A 21262-nucleotide genomic window follows, 5' to 3' on the forward strand; every position below is an offset into this window, starting at 1 on the left:
TTCTGCACATTTCTACTGGTGAACACATCTGGGTATTTGTTTGACATAAACCCATGAGTGGAACTGCTGGTTACAGGGAGTGCATTTGCTCACCTTTTCAGTTACTGCCACTCATGTTCCCCAAAAGCTTTGTTTTATTTGACTAGCTTCTTTACATCCCTTCCAAAAACTGGTTGTGGTATCAGAAACCCTAAAAATTGGCTTTTCTAACCATTGCATTAGCCCCTTTTGTGGGGGCATGGTCTTGCAAATCATCTAAAGCTTTGGGACCAATATAAGAGAAAAAGCTTTCCACACTGTGAAGTATCCTGGTGACAGTGATGGAGAGAGGGTGGTGACTGTGCACTACTGTGAAGAGACTGTGGCAAAGTGTAACCTGAGGAACTCTGCATTTATACTACAGTTAAAAGTTTTAGTTACTGGATGACTGATGGAAAAGCTGACCTTTTCTCCTCTGAGATAAAGTCTGCTGGATAACAAAGGAAACCAGAGGCTTCTTGTATCTGTGCTACTGAAATGAACCCAGACTGTCACTAACTGAGGAGTTATGCTTTGCTACTCTGGTTTGGGAATTCTGGACTAATCCTGGACTTGCACTGTGTGATATTCTTTGCCTCTTCCACTCTCCAACCTATTTCCCTAATAAACTCCACAAATGTGAGTAAAGTCTGTGAGTCAACAACGAACTAATGGAACCGATGATCCGTAGAAATAGGTACAGGAGCACTGGGGGTGGCGTGTCTGACCAAGAAGCTGTCTGTGTCCAAAGATATTGATGGGGACAGTTCCCCTTTATGAAGGAGGCAGAAGTCGGACTCAGCCATCCCCACAACATCAGCTGCTTTTGCACTGGTGTTCTGCATCTTCTCTAGAAATTCATTCTGGTAGATGTCTTAGGGTATTTTATTGTTTTCTCCTCTGCAACATTTTTATTACTAAAATTTTCAAATGTATGGAAAAGATGAATGGCCATCTAAGCATCACCTAGACGCTACAAGGAACAACTCCCTCCTGTATTTGCCTTGCTCCCTATCTACCCACTCCTCTCGTCACACATCAGTCTGATTATCTGAATGCATCTGGATATAATTCACTTCATCCCTAAACAGCAGATATATTCAGTGATTGTTTATGGTTCTTTCTGTAAGATGTTAGCCAGTGAAACACACAAATCTTGCTCATTCCTTGAGTCCAGACATGTGCATACACCTGTGGAACTCAGATTCATTTCAACAAACAGAACATGACCATGACCATCTTCCAGAAAGCTCCCTCACTCTCCGTCCTGGGCAGTACCCACTCCCCTCAGAGGCTAGTACGTCCCATTCTGACTTGATCCCATCACAGCCCACAAACCAACCAACTGCCTCATGGTGACCCTCAATCAGGTCTCAGGAGGTGACGGTGCGTCTTCCTCCCTCACAGCAGCTGCTGGATTTAAGCCACCAGCTTTCTGTTTGGCAGCACAACACAAAGCACACTACGCCACCAGAACTCCTTATATAATTCAGTCACTTACGGCGTATTCACAGAACTATTCATCCATCACAGCTACCTAATTTTAGAACACTTCATCAAGGCGACAAGAAATCCCAGGCCTGCAGCAGTCACGCCCATCCCTTCCTCCTCTAGGCCTGGTTATCACTAATCAACTTTCTTTCTCACCACAGATTAGTTTTGCCTAACACTTCACAGAAATGCGATGTGCTTTTTGGGTCTGGCTTTGTATGTGTCTGAAATTCTTCAGTGTTGCTGCTGTTGTTCCTTTCCATTGCTAAGTAGTATTCCGAGATGTAGGTGCTCCGGTTTGTTCATCCACTTAGCAGCTGAATGGTCATCTGGGCTGTTCCCCAGATAAAGAGCAGTGCTCGTCACGGAGGACTGCATACAGCCTCCCAGAGCACTTATGTCATTTTACTGTGCTCTGCTTTACTGTTCTGTGGTATCTGTGCTATGCTGTCTATCACAAATTGAAGGTGAGTGGCAATTCTGCATCAAGCATGTCTATCAGCACCACTTTTTCCAACAGCTCACTTAGTGTCTGTGTGTGACATCTTGGTGAGCCTACAATTTTTCAGACTTTTTCATAATGCTGCTGTTGTTGTGTGCTGTTGAGTATAACTTACAACAACCCTATAAAAATTCATATGTGACCACACCCTTAATAGATTACAATGTAGTATAAGCGTATCTTTTAGATGGACTGGGAAATTAAGAAATGTATGCTGTTGTGAAGCACCGTCAAGACAGAATCAACTCATACCTGAGCCCCCTTTGAGCTTTCAGAAACTGAAAATCACACAGGAGGAGACTATCTTTCTCCCACAGTGCAGCTGGTGGATCTGAACCACGCATCTTTATGTTAGCAGAACAGCTAGGCTGCCAGAGCTCCAAGAAACATACGAGTTCGCTTTATTACAACACTGCCTTTACTGTGGTGGTCTGGAAGGGAACCGGCTCGGCTCATGTATGCCTGCACGTGCCTTCTCCCCACGCTGATTTACAATATAGGCAGCTCTGCCTGTAGCCAACATCAGGCAGTCCAGGCAGAACTCCCTCCACTAGTGGGAGGAGGCAGGGCATAGGGGCTACAGAAGGAGCCACGACACCTGAAAACCTACAGGCAGAATGGATGTGAATGAAAATGATGGGGACCCTGCTGGCTGCCAGCCACGCTCCACAAGCAGCCTTTTCTCAGCAGTGGCCCCAGTGCTCCTAGAAACGGTGCTGAACAATGGGGTCCCGAGAGGACAAACTGGGCCTGGGTGCAGAGGAGCATGCCGGTGTCCTCGCCCAGCTCTGCGTATGTGCCTCAGACTCCAGCTCCTTCATCAACCCTAAACCACACTGCACCAGGGGAGTGCAACCTTGAGCGGCACACACCAGGGAATGCCACATGATGTGGGCCTTCAAAGCCTACACAAAGCCAGGCAGGGAAGGTGGAGCCCTTTCTAGAGGAATCCTCACACCCCAAGTCCTTCTCCTTTCAAACACCAATTCCTTGAGGAATGTTCCATCATGAGTGATGCTCACGCGTAGCCCTGAGAACATGCTGGGCCATCTGCCCATTTTATAGATGGACAATCTGAGGCACAGAGAGGTCAGGCAACCAGCTCGATATCACACAGTGATAAGTGAAGGGAGGTGCGCTCAAGTCCAGACTCCGAGTTCCAGACCCTGTATGCTATTTCCTGGGGACACACTCCAGGCCTCTCAGGGGCACACATGGTGACCATGCAGTGGTGGCTATGAGGGGACAAGGCTCGTCTCCCAATGCCCAAAGCCCTCCTTGCTCAGTACACCAATGTTTGCTCCATCTTAAACGGCTACCTTGCTGATGGCATTTAAAGTATAATAAAGCTCAGCTCCCTGGCTGGCTGGGCAAGCCTCAGCAATGCCTGCAGGGCAGGGCACGCGGGTACTTCTCTCAGTGGTCTCTCAGGGATGCTGGCGTCTGTCTCTGCACAGTTTCAAATTCAAGTAGCTCTGTAAGTAATCACAACTATAGCAAGTTTTAGGGTTGCTACACCATCAGCAATGCTAGGCACACTTCTGCCAATTAAGCTTCTGCTAGTGGTCTGGTGGTAAGGAATTGAACTGCCAATCCAAAGGTACAGGATTCGAATCCACCAGCCACTCCTTAGAAGAAGAATGGGCAATCTCCCTTTGCAGTTAACTGTTTTGTAAGACCTGCTGGAGGTCAGCTATGAGTTGGTTCTGATTTGATGGTACTTAACAAATCCCCCTATCTGGGTCACTCCTCTGTTCAACAACCTTCAGTGACTCCCTATTACTTGGACACTTAAAGCTCTTCAAGAATGAGGAAATTCTGCTGCTCCAAGTCCCTGTGTATGAACACACATCCCCACACACACCCCAGAGAACTGTCCACTGCCCTCTGTTATTTCTAACACTCCCCCCCAATCCTTCTCATCTTCAACAATACAGCCTTCTTCATTTTCCCTCAACCACAAATTGGGACAGCCCAATCCTGTCCTATGTGAGTAAAGCCCCAGAACTGGCCTCAAACACAAGGGGTCTGTATATCATCAACTGGCATCAAACACGAAAGGCCTGGCTGTTGTGTGAGGTCACATGGCCTTGGATAGGTCACGTGGCCTTGGTTTCTTTACCTGACACAAGGCAGTCCCTTCTCTCACAGTTACTATAAAGTCTAATGAGACCAACAAACAAATGTTTGATAAACTAATAGCTCCTGCCACAGTCACTGTTGATATTACCACCAAACCCCCATGGGGTGCCAAAGAGAGAATTATTTACAGCCTCAGTGGCTCAGGAGTGTGATCCTGCACGTGGTCAACTCTGCCTCATCGCCATTGAGTGGGATCTGACTCGTAGCTGACCTTCCCGAGGATTTTCAGAGGCTGTAAACCTCATGAGAGAAGACAGCCCATTTTTCTCCTGTGGAGGTGTCAGTAGATTCAGACCGGTCACTTTTTGGGTTAGTAGCTTAAAGGTATCATGATGTGGTTTCTCATCAATAACTCAATCAAAAGGGTGTCTTCTGAGGACCTGGTGCCTTTCAGGCCTTGAAATAGATCCCCTGACAAATACTGTATTTTACAGACGTGAATACAGAGGCTCAGACAGGCAAAGTTTTTGCAGAGGGTCCCACAGATGACAGGAGTCAGATTAGGCTAGAGTTGGATAGAAGACAAACACTCCCTGCCCCAGGCTGCCTTGAACCCTCCACGCATGATTCTGGAGCAGCAAGTGTGGGAATGGAGGCGGCCTGGCCCATACCCCACACTCCCCAGCACTGACTTACCGGGGAGTGGCTGGAACACGCCCTGGTTCTCCACCTCAACTAGCAGGTCAAAGTGGGAGCAGTCACTCAGGGTGACCACCTCGTTGGCACCTCCAGGCATGAGGCCGTTGATCCTCAGGGGCAATTCCAAGGTCCCGCCCACTCGTGCCTCCACCTGGCACGGAGCAAACTCCATGCTGCTGGGCTCGATCACATACACCTGGGGGTAGGGTGTGCACCAAGGCATTAGCATCCATGTGGGAGAAAGGAGCCACAGCCAGATTTGGCGATGTGACTGTGTGCTGGCAATAAGGCAGTTCTCAAGGGAGTCCCTGCCCTTGCCAAGTGACCCTCCCCATGCCAATAAACCAATTTCTTCAAAACGGTCTTTAGCAATGTGGGGCTGAGCTAGTGATGTGATGGAGGGTGAGGGCTTCTTTCAACAGAGCTGTTAAGGAGGCCCTCTGAGAAGATGGGTGGAGAGTCATGAAATAGGTAGCCTGCCAAAGGCCTGGGGAATAACATTGCAGGAAGAAGGAGCAGCTCGTGCAAAGACCCTGTGGCAGGTCCAAGCTCAGGGTATAGGGGATCAGGGAGGAGAGCAGTATGGCTGGAGCAAAGCCGGCAGAGGGAGAGCAGAAGGCATCTGAGAGGTGGTTAGCCAGTTCTGCTGGGCTGTGGGAGGACGGGGTTTGACTCTCGCAAGTTGGGAAACCTCTGGTGTCCCCTCCATTCTGGCTATTGGGAAATCCTGGTGAGAAGCAATGATGGCACTGAAGGGGGCTGGATTAAGTCAGATTTGAGACATATGTTCTGAAAGTGCAGCCGACTTGATTTCTCGATAAATCGGCGGTATAGAATAAGAGCGGGGCAGTAAGAAGGATGACAACGATGGCTAATCCTTAGTGAAACAAAACTGGCCTGATGAGGAACTCATCAGTGACACGCTCAGGCTCTGACAAGGCGGAATCTGTGTGATCCCAAGTGGAAGAGCCCAGGATTCAGCTGGAGCCGCTGCACTGTAACTCTTGAGGAAGTCCTCAGGCTCTGGCTGAGGGAGCTGAGTGAAAAGTGACATACTTGCTAGCCTGGGGAAGCCTGGAGTAATCATACTTCACCTAGATATGACAATTATACTGTGTTCTAAACATTTTTGTATATATGTTTTTATGTGCACTGAGTTGGAATTGACTCATAGCTCACCTCCCAGCAGGTTTTCAGAGGCTGTAAGTCACAGGGGGTTGAATGTTCATCTGTCTCCCACGGTGCGGCTGGCAGACTTGAACAGTGTGCCTTCGGGTTGGCGGTGCAGCTCCTTACCACTAGGCCACTTTAGGGATCCTTTGTATACAGTGTCTATGTTATATACCTCTTCATTTGAGATTGGCATTATGTAGATAGATATTTATGTGCACCTGAACAAAATCAACAAAGGCCAGAACTATCTGTCCACTGGTGACCCAAATCATCCAAGAGACAGTGACTGGATGCACTATGGGGTGTCAAGTTTTGCCCCAGGGAAAATAGTAAGTGGGGTTGAGGTCTGAGCCAGAAGAGGTAGGTAATAGAGTCAGGTCACTACAAGGGGCTCACAGCTGCAAGTGGCCGCCCACACGCTGCCAATGCTATCTGAGTTGGTCTCACAGCATTCAAGGGACAAATGCCAGGTGGAGGGATCTGATGCAGGGCCACTTAAGTATCCAAATAGAGATGAAGGAAAAGGTATTGGAGCTTGGTTTTACTGAGAAGTAGAGCTTGCAACTCAATGCTCTTCTGATTTGGGTACCTTTATCTGCTGGTTTGCAATGACAAGCAGAGATGACAAAGCTTCATCTTTCATAGCAGGTTGCTAGGAGAGGCTAGTCCTTAGAAAGGGACATCATGCTTGGAAAGGTGAAGGGCTAGTGAAGGAGGGGAAGATCTTCCTTGAGAGAGTGTGACACAGTGACTGCAGTAATGGGTTTTAGTGTCAGAGATGATGAGGATGGCACAGGATAGAACACGGTTCACATCTGCTGCCGGTAAGAGTTGTACTCGCACCACCTATCAGTAACAATCTGTTGGGTTTGACCCTGAGCCTCTTGCATTCTCTGGCCCACCTCAAGAAACTCCAGCTATGCTGGCATTGCCCTCTGCAGGCCCATTCCCAGCCTGGTGGACCCCTGACACTTAAGTGTGACCTGATATCTCCCAAGGCCATTAGCTTCCTTAGGGCAGGCCTGGGATTTGATAATCTCTGCTATCACCCTCCTAGTCCAGGACTGGGCAGTGAAGGGCTCTTATGAATTAAGGCTGAAGGGTGGATAAGAAGTCAATAATCCAAGCCTCCCCCCACATGCTGTCCCAGCCCCGCGGCGCACCTTCATCTCGCCGAAGTGTAGAGGGTTCTGTACATCGCGTGCCTGGATCACACTGAGTCCAGTGTCGCTCCCTGTGGTCATAACACCCTTAACAGTGACTGTGGCAACTGCAGAGCTTGACGATGACCAGCTGAAGTTTCCACTCCCACCGTGGGCCTAGGGAGAAAGACAGGTCAGCCTGTTGCCCTGGTCTCTACGTGAGTAGGTGAGGTGAGAAGACATACACAGAGACAGATCAGCCTACTCATGCTGGTCTCAACATGAGTGAGAGAGGTGAGAACACACACAGGGACAGATGAGCCTGCTCGTCCTGGTCTCTACACAAGGGAGTGAGGTGAAGACACCCCCCCATCAAAATAAAAGAGAGGACAATCACAAAGACTAAACAGTAAAACAACATTAATGAATGATAAGATCAACTCTACAGATAAGATCTCAGCACAGAAAAGCAGATGAGCAGTGCAACAATGAAGGAATGAAAACCCAAAATCTCTGTAAATGTTCATTAAAACGAATAAAATTAAAAAAAAGCAAAGCAGATGAGACAAAGAAATCAGCAACACCACTCACACCAGCACACGGTGAGTGCTTCCCCACCTCCCTCATGGAGAAACACAGTATTAGCCCAACATTTGGCCGCTGGCCCTTTGCCTGCTGCCTTGTGCCACGCTGCCTAGTTTCTGGCCTCCTTATTCCAAGACCCTTGGGACTGTTGAGGAATGACACACACCACCAACAGCGCAGTGTTCCCCTCTACCACACCATGGATCCATGTATGAGACAAAGTCCAAATTGCTGCACAACCAGGGACACAATGCCTCATCCCGACCCTGTGTCTGTTCTGCCACCTGCTGTGACGTATGTGACAGCCCATGGACTTCCCAGATGAGGAGTCACCACCTCAGACCTCTAGAGGGGCCAGGAAGGTGACACACAGCAGGTGCCGGTGCAAAGCCATGACAACTGGCCAATGATGGCACTGTTCCTGCCAGGGAGGCCAGACGACTGCTGAGTGCCAGGGACCCCGCTCGTCTGAAGGAATGCACACGGAACATGGGCACGAGAGACAAGCAGGAGAGTAATAGGGCTGGACACGTTTTTGTTCCCCTGGATTCTAAAGTTATGTCCCTAATGGTTTTTGTATTGGTTAACAGTATTTTTTAGGGGAACAAACAGGAGAGCATAAGAGGAAGTAAAATCTGAGTCTTAGGCTTCCTTTTCTTGGCTCTCCTGTGTGTGTTTGCCTGCTTACCAAAACCCCACTGCTGGGACAGAGAGCTTAGGAAACAAGAAATACAAAGACGAGATGATCTAAAATCCTCCTCAACCGCCAGAGGCTAATATTAGCAGAAATGGAATAAACAAAAGCCCCAATCCCAAGGAATACCCCCAGGAAAGCACCAGAGCTGAGGTCCCATGGTTACCTTTATTGTGTACTGGTAGGCGCCTGTCTTTGGTTGCCATGGAAATGTCAAGATGCTAGGGAAGAGGGTGATGGGGACATGAATCTCAACCTCCTGCTGGTTCCACACAGGCACATGTAATGTGTGGACTCCTCCATCCTACAGGCAGTGAGACACCCAAGTTACCATGACAAGCAGGTTCTCGCACCCTCTTCCCCAGACACCCACACCCTGCCTTCCTTGGGTGTCAGGCCAGAAGAAGCTGCTGTGACTGTGGGAGCGAAGAGGGGAGTGACCAGACAGCCTCCATGGCCTCTCTCGCAGGCACTGCCTGACTGGGTCCTTCCAGAAACCCTACGAGGGTGAAACCATTGTACCCACTCTATAGATGGAGAAACTGAGACTTGGAGAGCTGAGGCCCCTCACCCAAAGTCCTCACAGATGAAGAGGTAGACTTCGCTAAAAACCTGCTGCCTGGTCCCAGGGCTGTTTATCTTTTATACTCCTGGATGCCTCTTTCAGCTCTGCAAGAGCTGTGCAGTGAAAACCCTGGACAGTTCTCCAATCAGTAAATCATGGCTCCAGCCTCAGCTGACAGGCTTTTTAAATACCAACAGCCCCTGGTTAAAGTGGGCTGAGGACACTGGCTCAGTTAGCATCCTCTTTCCTGTCCCCAGTGCGAGGGAGAGCTGACTGACTTACGCTGGGAGCAGAGACAAGAAAGAAGGGTACTCCAGCCCAGAGTCTAGGCAGGAAAGCTCAGAGCTCCTGCCCAGGCTCTCCTGTGTAGTGAAGTGTCCAGAGGGTGAGGTGCCCCGGGCATCAGGGAGTGGGGCTCAGTGGAGCTGATGATGCCCTGGCACCCAGGGGAGGCCTACTTTGTGGGCTGAGGGCTAGGGTGCGGGGAGGGCAGGGACTCCGTGCCTGGTCCACCACAGAGGTGAGGGCTGCACTGATGGTTGTCTGGCCCCTCTTGATGGCTCTGACGTGATGGTATGACCCATTCTGGGAGGATGACAGCACCTCAAAGAACTCAGCAGGGAGCACGGTTTCAATTCGAATGTTCTGCAAGACAAGGCAGGGAGGTGAGAGGTGTTTCTGGGCTGGCACAGGGGACGTCGGTCTGCAAACCACACGCAGCAGCCAGACCAGGTCCAGCAGGGGGAAGGCACACAGCCGAATCCCCAGCACTTAGGAAGTGACCACGACTGACTTCTGTCTGTGCCTCTTCCAGGCCACCCTCCTCCAAGGATCCCTGGGGGGCTCATGTGCTACCACTATCTTCCTTAGCCCTGACGTCTCCACAAAGAAACCAAGTTAACCTAACCCTAACCAAGAATGCACATCCAAATGCCTCCAAACCCACTTCAAAAAAGAGGGGGTGGGGCGAGCAGGTGTCAACCACAGGGGAGAAGTGTGGTTTCTGTTGAGAAGCCAAAAGGTGACTTGTGCCATCCCCACTGCAAAGCTCTGGGAACCTAGAAGGGGCCTCAATATTCTAGCTGGTAGCCCCAAGGATTTCATTTTTGCAGGACGCCTCTGGCTGTCCCACATATGTGATGTATTCTTCCAGAGCCAGCAAGATAATGCGCTCACACTGAGATCTCCCCATGGAGCACTGCTGGCTCTCGGGGTTGGGCCAGCAAGGATGTCCTGGGCCTTACAGAGCAGGCAGATGGACCTCTAGCCTGAAAGAGAAAGGGAGGCAGCAGGGGGCACAACCTCTGGCTCCCCTGTTCACTATTCTCATGGTGTCTTTTCCCTCCAGCCCATGATGAGCATCCTGAGAGGACCCCAGCATCAACCTGACATGGCCCCAGCCTGCGGACTCACAGGGTCCTATGTTCCAAGATGCCCCAAAGAGCCCTCATATCTGCTTCTTATGAGGATGTTAAGAGCGCCCAACTGCCCAGACACCCACCTGGAAGCCCCTGGTGCTGAGGGATACTCCTTGGGCAGCAGCTCCAAGAGACACCCCACCCCACTCCTCCCAGGACCCCCTGTGGGCACTCACCTCCGTCACATAGACTTTGTTGCTAGACTTGTCAAACACGTCGATGGTGACTTCGTACAGACGGCCCATTTCAAGCACCCATCGGTCACCAGGGTGAATTGTAAACCCTGCAAACAGGCGAGCAACAAAGAATGACCGTACAGGCCCTGGGACAAGAGTCAAGAGGATGGGACTACGTCCCACATCCCCAGAGGACAGACTCTGCTGGCCTACAGCCAGGAGCCAGGGCCACGCCTGGGGAATGCCTGGCAAAGCACCAGGAGGGTAGGGCCTCATGCCACCATCAACCCCAAGGAGGGACCCGTGACAGGCAAACCCCACTGACTGCTCAGGTGCTCATTACACAGCATCCTGAGCACTCCCCACACCAGAAGCCCCCCTCAGGTACACCTGCCCTCTGGCCAGACATGGCACTCCCCTCACGAATGTGCCTGTCAGTTCTCCACTGCATCCTGGTCCTTCCCATCTCAGCCCACCACAGTCTGCTCATCATCACAAGGCCCTTCTTTTAAAAACGGCCCCTAGAGAGAACTATCAAGTATTTCCCTGAAATTGGCCCTCTGTGCTTAGTTATAAATGATCTGGTGCTGCCTGTTGAGCTGGTTCCCTGCCCCTCCATGAAGAGAGGAAGGTGTCTCCCCTCCCCAGGGAGCTCGAGTCTGGCACAGGGCACAGAAAGTCCTGCCACAGCACAAAGGTCCACCCTGACAAGGACCACCACAGCATGTTGGCTTGCTATCTTCAGTGGCACTGCAAGTTGCCCTGATCAAGTGCTGTCTCAACTGAACTATTTCAGTGTGCCCGACAGGTGAGTCCATGCAGTTGGAAGAGTGTTGCCATGGAGACCAGGCAAGACAAGCATGTCTCCAGCATCTCTCAGGTGCTGTCATGACCGCCTCGGGAACATGGGGGTGTCGACCTCATCCACACTGCTATGGATTCCTCCCTCTGCTCTTGACCAAATGCCTCCTCTACTTTCCCAGCAATGGACCTTTCAACGGCCACATCATCTCATAGCACCTACAAAGCAGAGCTGATTATGGGTCTCCCACTTCCAAATGTCCACAGCAGTAGTCAGAGCTCAACAAAGCCCTTGCTCAAAAGTCAGGAGACAATGCTGCCCTGGTTGGCTCCTCTGACTGCCTGGTCCGTCTCTCTCACTCTGTCTGCACACTGACAGGAAAGGGCAGGGCAACAGCCCCCCAAGTGAGAGTGGAAAGCTGACGTACCCAGGCTTTGGCCTGAGACATGAAGCATTTTGTCAGCTGTGCTTTCTTCCCTGTTTCTATTTCTTTAAAAAAGAATTCCATCACAGAGGGACGGCACTTACCCACGTAGCCAGGCTCCACAATGTAAATGGTGCTGTTGGGTAACCTGGAAGCCCCTTGCATGCGGATGCCTGCAGCCTCAGTTAAGGAGCAGCACAGACAGTCCAGTGGCAGTTCAGAGCTTGGCTCCCATGGCTAGATGACATCGGGGTATCCCTCACATCGAATGGGGAACACAAACCGCCTGGCTTGGGCTGAGTGGAGCAAATTCAGAATCAAAGGACACGTCATGCTGCTGAGGCTGGCCAAGGGCCTGCAGTCACGGGATGAGTCCAGATCATCCACCACCCACAAGCCGACGTGTGAGACGTCCCTGTGGCCCTGGAGTGACTGCTCATGCCAGGCCCAGCCTCCAGGAGCCTCTCCTTGCCTCACTGGCAGTGGTGAACAATTTCACTTTGCAGGGGTGCTAATTTAGGTCTGAGTTTTTGATGGTGGGAGGAAAACAAATATTTTTTTCTAGCCTACGTCTGGCTTACAAGTACACACACACACACACACACACACACACACACGGTATACACATGCACACCAGGGAAGAGGATATTCCTGTGACAGAGGACGAGGTTGCTCTTTCCCAGCTGCAGGGCAGTGACAGTGGATGTCTCCTGGTCCAGGAGGGCTACAGGCTGGGCCGAGTCTCCCTCTGTGCCCAGGATGCTGTTCTGAAGCTGTAGCTCATATTGGTCCGAGGGCATCATGAGTTCTGGCTCCACAAACAAAGAAGAAAAAGCAGTGAGAGAGAGGAAGGGCAGGAGGGGGCCTGCGGCTCAGCAGAAGCCACTCGATCAGTGTCACACACACATGCTCCCCAAACCCCTGGACCCTGCTGTCAGTCCAGCTGCTAGGGCTTCTTGCTTACTTTTCCCCCCGTTTTATAATTATTCTTCTCCATGTTCATCACTCTCCATGAGTTTTTAGAAGTAATGAGTTTTCTGGATCTGCTATAATCTGCTTTTCCCCTTTTAAATTAACTGCAGCCTCTGAGTGAAATGGCCTGCTGCTTGGAGAACATTAATAGTAGTCTTTTCTCCTTCGATCACTGCAGGGAAATTTCCAGAAGCAGGAGGACTCTGCTCCTGCATGGGGGGGACTGTGCACACCTCCCTGGACCTGTTTAGCCTCTAGGGGTTTATAAAAGGCCCTGGTCAATAGTCTCCTACCAGGTTTCCAGAACTGGGTCTGTAATTTGCAGAGAACTGTGACTGAGCTGACCATTCATCAGCTTATTCTTGTTCAGTGTCATATCGAGTACATTTTGGGGGAAAAAGCGTGCCTGCCCTGAGCCTGGCTGGAGACCAACTTGCCCAGGGAAATCACAGGCTGTATGAAACTCCCACATCTATGTTTCCTCCTCACCTGGCAGGCAGAGATCAAGCACTGTAGATATCAAACGGTCACCACTGGCCCAGAAATCAAGACATGCGAGGCCTGTGCCAAGTGTAGCCCTTTACAACCCCAGAGCCCGTGCTACTACTGACACCCATGTCTGAGAGACGGAGGAGTGTCAGAGCCAAGCTGAAGATGAGCTCATGACCCCACAGTCAGGCAGAGCTAGGACTCAAATGAAGAGGTCTAGCTAAGCTCTGATGCCCTCCACTGAGTCCTTAGAACCTCCCATGCAGGGATGAGCTCACTGGACGTAGTCATGTTCTGTCCCTCCAGGAGAGGAAAAAGGGCCCAGAGAAGCACATGCTAAGGGCCCACGTGCCCACTTATCCCCCTGAGTCCCAGGTCAAGGTCTAGCACCGCAGATGTCACAGAAAGCTCCTGGAACACCGTCAACTAAAACCTTTGTTCAGAATTCCCGGGAATCAGGCTGCAGTCACTGGCCGCAGGTTCTCTACGCGTGTTCCCTAGACCACCAGCACTGCCGCGGAGCTGCTGCCTCAGACACTGGCCGTTAATAAGCCTCGGCGTGCCGCCAATGCCCTCAGAAGCTTGGGAACTCTGGAGAGTATCCACAGCCCATTTCCTGGTCTCTAAGTAGGTGATGGTCTGTTTCACAGTCGGCACTTGGCTCTGGTTTTGACTGCTGACACTGAGATTCTCCAACGTCTCTTTCCACTGACATAATCAATCTGATTCCTATATCATCCACCTACCTGGTGATGTCTGTATGTAAAGTCACTATTTGTGGTTTTTTTAAAAAAGGTATTTACAATGAATAAATCCTTCAATGTACACAATTCAGTCATCCTATTTCTGGCCTCGTTTCTCTTACTGAGTCAGTACTTTCTGACTACCCTTCCTACGGTGTGTCGGCGACTGTGAGGATGGCACAGGACAGGACAGGAATTGCTGTGAGTCGTACTCAGCATCTAACAGCAACAGGCAAAGTCTAGTCTAAGCAAGCTTCTGATTCTCAGAGGGACCTCGTGCTCACATACGACAGCAGTGTATCAGGGTGAGTGTCATATAAAAGCAACGCAATTGCTCAGCTAAGTGATATTACTTCCTGTGGCTTTTATGAGCACAAGATTCTCCCTGGATTGCCTGACAGTTCTCCAAAGAAAGAAAGCTCTTTTGGAAGCAGAACAACTGACTCTTGAGGGGTTGTGTATAACACAGATGCAACCTTCTTTAAGAGACGTTAAGATTATGAGCATAACGGGCTGACTTGGCATATTCCTTAGATAACTCTTGCTGCGCTGAGTGGAGCTCACTACTCCTAAAATACCGAAGCCCTCAACATCTGTGAGTTCAGTTCCTGGCTCCACAGTCTCGGGCCACAGCCAGAGGAAGGCTGCTTCTGCGACAGCAAACGATCACCCCCTTGGCATTCCTTCTCTAGACCAAGTATCCTGTGCTCCTTCAGGAGCATATCTTGGACCCCTCTCTACTGTGGCTGACCCCTAGACAGGCTTCAGATTGTCAGAGTGTGCACCACCCTGCATGGAGGCTCTAGCGTGGCCCTGGAGACACTGGATAAATGAGTCTACTGAGGGTGACAGGAGTTTAACCCCTCCCAGTGCCTTTACGTGGAACTGACAGGGTGGTCACCCTGAGAAGGTGGCCAAGGATTCACACCTGGGAGCCAGAGTGCATTCATGAGTCTGGAGCAGCACGTGTCCTCTGTCCTCTGTGCACTGGCCTCCAGGTCCCTGAAACAGGAGGATCCTAGCCCGACATGTATCCATGCACTAGTTTCTCAAATTTCAGCATGTTTTATCTCCAACGTGTCCTATTCAGGTATGACTTCATGGGCCACCATACCCCTCCTGAATCTGTAGCCCCTGTCCATTTGGGGGCTGTGGCATAAATGTGTGTGTTTAACTAATTCAAACACCGAACAGGAGTGACAGAGACCCAGGGTCACCACTAGAACCAGCTCCCTCCAATGACCAGCGCACAGAGTCCCTCCCTGGCTCAAACAGAGGCACTCACCCAAAGGCCCTCCTGGAGAAGTGGCTCCTCGTTCCTGGACAAGGAGCTCAGCCCTACTGACTACTGCACTCCCAACATCAGCACAGGGAGGGTGCAGAGCAGGTCTTCAGTTCAAGGTCTTGAAATGAAAGCCGCATCCCTCCCCACCAAATGAAAGGCGGGCAATACAGATGGAAAGGGGGGGGGAACCCCAACACAACCACATATTTGTAAGGAAGGAAAACAAAACGTGAAGAATGAATTTTAGGTCAATCACCCATATTGTAAGGAAGTGCATGAAACTGTCACCTATGTGACCTGTCCACAGACTGGCATGCTGTCGAGGAATCGCGACTTGTTGAAATGCAGGTCCCTTTAACGACACTGGGGTTCTGGAGGCACAGCCTGTACTGTGTTGCACTGTTAACCAAAGCGCTGAGTGTCTCTGGCAGCGTAAGCCTACCAGATGCGCCCCAGGAGAAAACGATAGGCAATCTCCTTCTGTTAGCATGTACAGTCTTGGACACGGGACAGAGGGTCACCCTGAGTCAGAATGTACTCAATGGCAATGAGCTGAGTAACGGCAGCATTCCCTTCACTTTCCTGATTAGCAATCTGTTAAGAATAACAGTAACAGGAATCATGCCTAAATTTTTTTTGGGGGGGGGGGAAACAACCCACAAAAACAAAAACTAAGCTTGAAAATAGTACAGCGAATGATTTAATGTGATGATGGCCCTTCTAGCCATGGTCTTTGGAACTTCTGTCAAACGATTGAGTGACACCATGCAAATAAGGTGCTCTGGTCCACCAAGGACATTGGACAGCTTGATAATAATGCAAATAAGGTGCATGTGAAGTCCTCACACTTATGAGGGTGGGGCCACGTAAATAAGCTACATGGAACTCTAATGAGGACACTGGTCAGTTTTGTCATCCCACTAGGCTTAAAATGAATTATCCCAGAGACAGAAAGAAGGAACGTCACTGCCTCCAAGAAGAGATGGGCATGGGGTGTTCATCTGGACCCAAGGTCTTTGGGCTGGGAACTCAGGAGACAGAGAGCTGTCATGCTGGACATGGTGAAGAGCAGTGCCAGGGAGAATGGCAAAGGCAGAAACAGGACACTGGCATGAGACAGCACAGGAGGCCTTCCAGACCACAGAGGGAGGGGCTGAGCACCTCTGGGTAGGAGGCTGCCGGGCAGAGAGGGCGCCTCAGGTATTTATAGGTTGGGTGAAAGAGTTTTGCAACACTCACCTGAGCAGAGGAGAGACTGAACTGGCTCAAAAGGCCAGGGTCCTGCCTATTCTTACTAACTGTAACCTGTTAACTTTCCTAATAAGCCCCATTCTCGTTCAAGTTGCTCTGACCTCTGTGAGGACCTTACAACAAATTATCAAGTCCAGCAGCGAAGCAGTATGCCGTGGGCATTAAGGCTGGTGTCAGAATTGGTAAAAAGGTCAGAGGGAGGAGGTATGTCTGACCTGCACCTTGTCGCTAATTAGCTCTGGGCTGCTGATTTAAATTCTGCCCTACCAGCTGAAGTTAGAAAAGGTCAGATGCTGCCAGCTCCACTGGCTCCTCCTTCCCTTCCAAACTCACCCTTCTGATAAGCACTCCAACACTGTGACAGGTGTGTTTACCGCACAGAAGACTTTTTTATCTCATTGTCCCACTGATGAAAGGGACACAACCTGCCTCCGTCCTGTGCTAAGGTCTCTGTGGTGTGCTAGGATTCTTTGGCTTCTATGTCAGGTCAGCAATGAGGTTTTCTTGGTACTCATGACGTGAAGGATGGAATGATTTCCCCCCAAAATATGTGTTATAAATCCCAATCACTATGGGTTGCCTTTGTTACATTAATGAGACAGGATTAGTATATAGGGGTTATCTTGTCAATTTCTTTTGAGATATACAAGGGATTAAACTAACGAGCTGGGCATAGTGAGGGACACGGGGATAAGCCTCACAAAGACCATCTAGGAGCAGCAGCTCTGAGACAATAGACCTTCCTCTGGAGCTGACACATAGAGAAAGCCTCCCACTAGAGCTGGGGACCTAAATTTGGACTTCCAGCTTATGAATTTGTGAGAAAATAAATTTGTTTGTTAAAGAAATCATGTGCGACATTTCTGTTATAGCAACACTAGCCTGGGAAGTAGAATTCCTTTTGGCCATGTTTCAACTAAAGTGATGTGAGTTCTTAAAAAAAAAAGAGCTTTTATTAAACCATTCCACCTTCATTCTTCTTTTTTTATTTTATTATTTTGTGTGAGTGTACCGTCAAATTGGATCTGACTGGCACAGGAGGAGACGGCCACTCGTTCTCCAGCAGAGCATCTGATGGATTTGAACCATTTACCTCTGGGATTGCAATTCAGCTTCTTGCCACTAGGTTACCAGGGTTCCCTTCCACCTTCATTCTTACGAGTTCTGCCCTTCTTTGTTGGGGTCAAGCTGGTCAATTTCCACAGCCCTCAGGCGTCATGCGTAGGGACTATGTGCTTTGTCCCTGAGAGAGCTGAAAATTCCTTTTTGTTATGTTGAACATTTTCCTGCTTTTCCTTATTGAGGTGAGAAGCAACAGAAAAAGAGGTCCCTTTCATTCTGGAGGAGTGACTAAGGCCCAGGTTCTGGAAGCCTGTGATCTTATTCTGACGGACCATCAGCATCCCCACCCCTTAGTGGTAGTTGTCCTCACGCTGGCTGTGACTCATGGGACCCTAGGTACCACAGAACGAAATGTCCTGCACCACATTGACAATCACTTCATCTCACTTTGCCATCAAGTCAGAACACATTCATAGCTGACCCTCCAATGGGTTTGCCAGGCTGTAAATCACAAGGGAGGAGATTTTGCTCCTTTTCTCCCTGAGAGAGACTGGTGGATTTGAACCACCAGATAAGTATGGCCTGTGGACTAGCAGCACAGTCCCCTCCAAACTAGGCCACAAGATCTCCCGATCTCTGGCATGCAATGGCCCGCTGCTGCTACCACTGTAGATTTGTATGCCTTCCAATCTAGGGGACTTACCTTCCAGCATTGTATCAGACACAGACTATTATGATCGATGGAGCTCTCATTGGCCAATATTTGGAAAATCATCAGTCCCAAACCACACCAAACCCACTCCTGCCATGTCAATTATGACTCAGTTTCCAAAACTATAACCCTTTATGGAAGCAGGCTGCCACACCTTCTCCTATGGAGCAGCTAGTGGGTTCCCACCCCTGATATATCAGGTTCAAAGCAGGAGAGCGTTGACCACCACACCACTGGCAATCCAGTGGTCAACTATACAAATGATGGCGTTAACAGCATCCACCTCTTGCTACCCTGCAAAGTATACTTCTGCATCAGGATACTTGAACTGATTGAAAATGAGCTCTTCAAAATCTCTTTATTAAATTGTTCTGTAAAAGCTCTTTATTAAGAGCTCTAAAAGCTTTTCATTAAATCATCTACCTCCCAGGTTGTTGGTATAAAACAAGGGGTAAGGAGGTTACACATGAAAAGCACTTAGAACCGGGCCCAGCCCATAGAAGCTACTCAATCACAGTTCTCAGCAGCAACCTGGCCTTTCATACCATCTTCCCACAGGCTGCGGTGCCCCTTTCTCGTCTGTATTTATGTGTGATTTCCTATTTCAGAGAGTCTGTTCCTTCCGCTCTCTGGTCCTTTAAGACACCAGCCAACTGTATTCCCCTCAGCGTGCTGCCTCAGCGCACCTGGGAGCTTATACCTATGCGCTCCACCTGTGGGCTTCCTGCCTTTTGGAGTCTCAGGAAACCACATTTAGGGCTGAACCTGTTCTTTTGACATCTGTTTTCTCCATGTGTCGGGAGCTCTGGTGTCGTAGTCCATAGGCTGATGTGCTGCTAACCCAAAGGCCATGTTTTCTGGCAGTTAGAATCGAGACAGCATCTTTCAGGGTCTATGGAGTGAGCTCAACTTACCCGTATGCTAAATACCTATCTGCCTGCTAAATGTACCCCTACTTCCCATGGCAGACATAAGCCTGAAGCTACAGAGAAGAATCTGCACTGGCCTGAGCATAGGACTACGGACATTAACTCCAGGATGCCTGTGTTATATCCATTCAATACAAATACCCTTTACACAAAATGCAGTCACTCTCTTACAGCTATTTCATAAGTCAGCAAGAAAACTGGTAGAAAAGCAAACAATCCTCATCCGTGCATTTGCAAACATATTTCCTCTACTGCAGTTGTCTACTGTTCTATGACTACAGAACAGGTTTACATCCACTTGTAAATGCATTTCGGCATGCCTGTGCACGCATCTGTTCTCAGCAGTGTCCTCTGAACTTGCTGTCGTGTCTTACTGGAGCCCTCACTAAATAAAAAGTTAATTAAAGCCTGATAATTCTTAAGCAAACTGCTGGTACATTAAGAATATTCCTCATCTAGAATATATGACATGTCGAAACAACGCCACATCTGTTAGTTAGTTTTGACCTCACCAACAAGCTAGAAAGGCCCCAGGTCTCTTGTGGACAGACTGGACACCAGAAAAGGGCACAGACTGCCCAACACTGCTCAGGAGCACACGGCAGACCCGGGCAAAAGGACGGGACCCTGTTCCTGGATCAGCAACATAGCAAGGAGGGTCCCCTGACTTTTTCACAACCCAGAGAGGCAGCTGCCTTGACTGCCGAGGGGAGGGTGCACATACCTATGATCCTTCCCTGTCTGATTTTCTGCACTTTGTAGCGGATGGAGGTTCCCACCATCAGGTAGACATCATAGGCTGGGTTCAGGAGGATGTTCTCCAGGATCAGCAGCCTGACTTCTGCGGGGCGGACGTTCTAGTATAACGAGGAGGGTAGATGAGCAGTGTGGGAAAGACAAAGGAAGAGAATGTTAAAGGGCTTCACTATGTCTGTACAGAGACAGAGAAGTTAAGAGGGGAAAAAAAGTGATATTCAAAAGCTAACACCCTCAGATTCCCCAAATCCCGAGACAGCCTTGTACGAAAGGCATGAGAATTCAGAGGTCATTACTAACATGCGTGGGCACCTTCGTTTACTCCATGTAGATCTCAGTTTAAAACAGAGGTGTCGGGAGTATGTGCTCTAGGGCTCACTTCTCACAAAGCCCTGAAATCCAAGAGGCTGGAGGGCCTCAGGGCAACCTGAACAGGGGTAGAGGTACAGGCGTGTTTCTGACAGATGTGTCCTTCTTGTCCACCCCTCATCCTTCACATGTGACCTCCTCATCAGAAAAACTCTGAAAGAAGCTGGAGGCACTGTCAACACATCCCTCTGGGTGACTTGATTCTAGGGCAGACCTTACACTGTCTTTGAGCTACTTCATGGCTGACTCTGTAAGTGGTAGAGAACAAAAAGGAATGCAAATAATTCTTGTCCACTCAAATGCAAATACGCTTTCTCAGGGACAGGTGCAACTGACTAGGGACCAGATTTGCACCTATCTGTATTTTCATTCCTGATGCCTGTACATGCATCTGCTTTCTGGAGTCTCCTCTGAACTGGTTCTAACCCCTCACTGTTCCTTTCGCTCTTAGAAAATAAAAACCTCAGAGACTCAAACTCACTGCCATGGAGGAGGTTCACAGTTCCCAGCTCCCTATCACTGACTGGAATTCCGAGGCTGTCAATCTCAACAGGAGGCGACTGTCCATCGTTCTCCTGTGGAGCGGCTGGTGGACCCAAACCAATAGAAAAGTGCGGCCTTTTGCCGAGCAGGACAACACACTATGGACTATGCCACCAGAGCTCCTCCATGAAATAAGATAAAATACACTATCAGACACATTTAGAAGAAAGAAAATCAAAACCTGCACTGGGTGCCAACATAGTGCTGGCTCCAAGGCAAGTGTTTTCTAGCACAGAAGGTCAAAGTCAACCATACTGCAGAGTGGAGGATAGGCAACGGCTGGGACCTCACCAAAGCATATCACCAGGCCCTTCTTCCAATGCACTTTTGGGAGGATTTAAACCACCAGCCTTTCAGTCAAGCCTGAATGTTTGGACATT

General features: G+C 49.6%; 1 protein-coding gene across 1 annotated transcript in view; it reads right to left on the reverse strand.

Annotated features, from left to right (window-relative positions):
* Positions 1–21262, reverse strand: part of NUP210 (nucleoporin 210kDa) — a 141967-nt gene that overhangs the window by 68686 nt on the left and 52019 nt on the right. Inside the window, exons 7-14 of the mRNA XM_006901376.1 lie at positions 19939–20071; positions 12406–12579; positions 11876–11944; positions 10546–10652; positions 9456–9596; positions 8553–8690; positions 7129–7284; positions 4790–4988 (exon numbers count right to left, since the gene is read on the reverse strand). Of these exons, the coding sequence (XP_006901438.1) occupies positions 4790–4988; positions 7129–7284; positions 8553–8690; positions 9456–9596; positions 10546–10652; positions 11876–11944; positions 12406–12579; positions 19939–20071 (1117 nt within the window). The remainder of the gene's footprint in view (positions 1–4789; positions 4989–7128; positions 7285–8552; positions 8691–9455; positions 9597–10545; positions 10653–11875; positions 11945–12405; positions 12580–19938; positions 20072–21262) is intronic.

The sequence above is a fragment of the Elephantulus edwardii genome, unplaced genomic scaffold, assembly GCF_000299155.1.
Source record: "Elephantulus edwardii isolate Elephantulus edwardi_28Jun2011 unplaced genomic scaffold, EleEdw1.0 scaffold00322, whole genome shotgun sequence".
Lineage (NCBI taxonomy): Eukaryota > Metazoa > Chordata > Mammalia > Macroscelidea > Macroscelididae > Elephantulus > Elephantulus edwardii.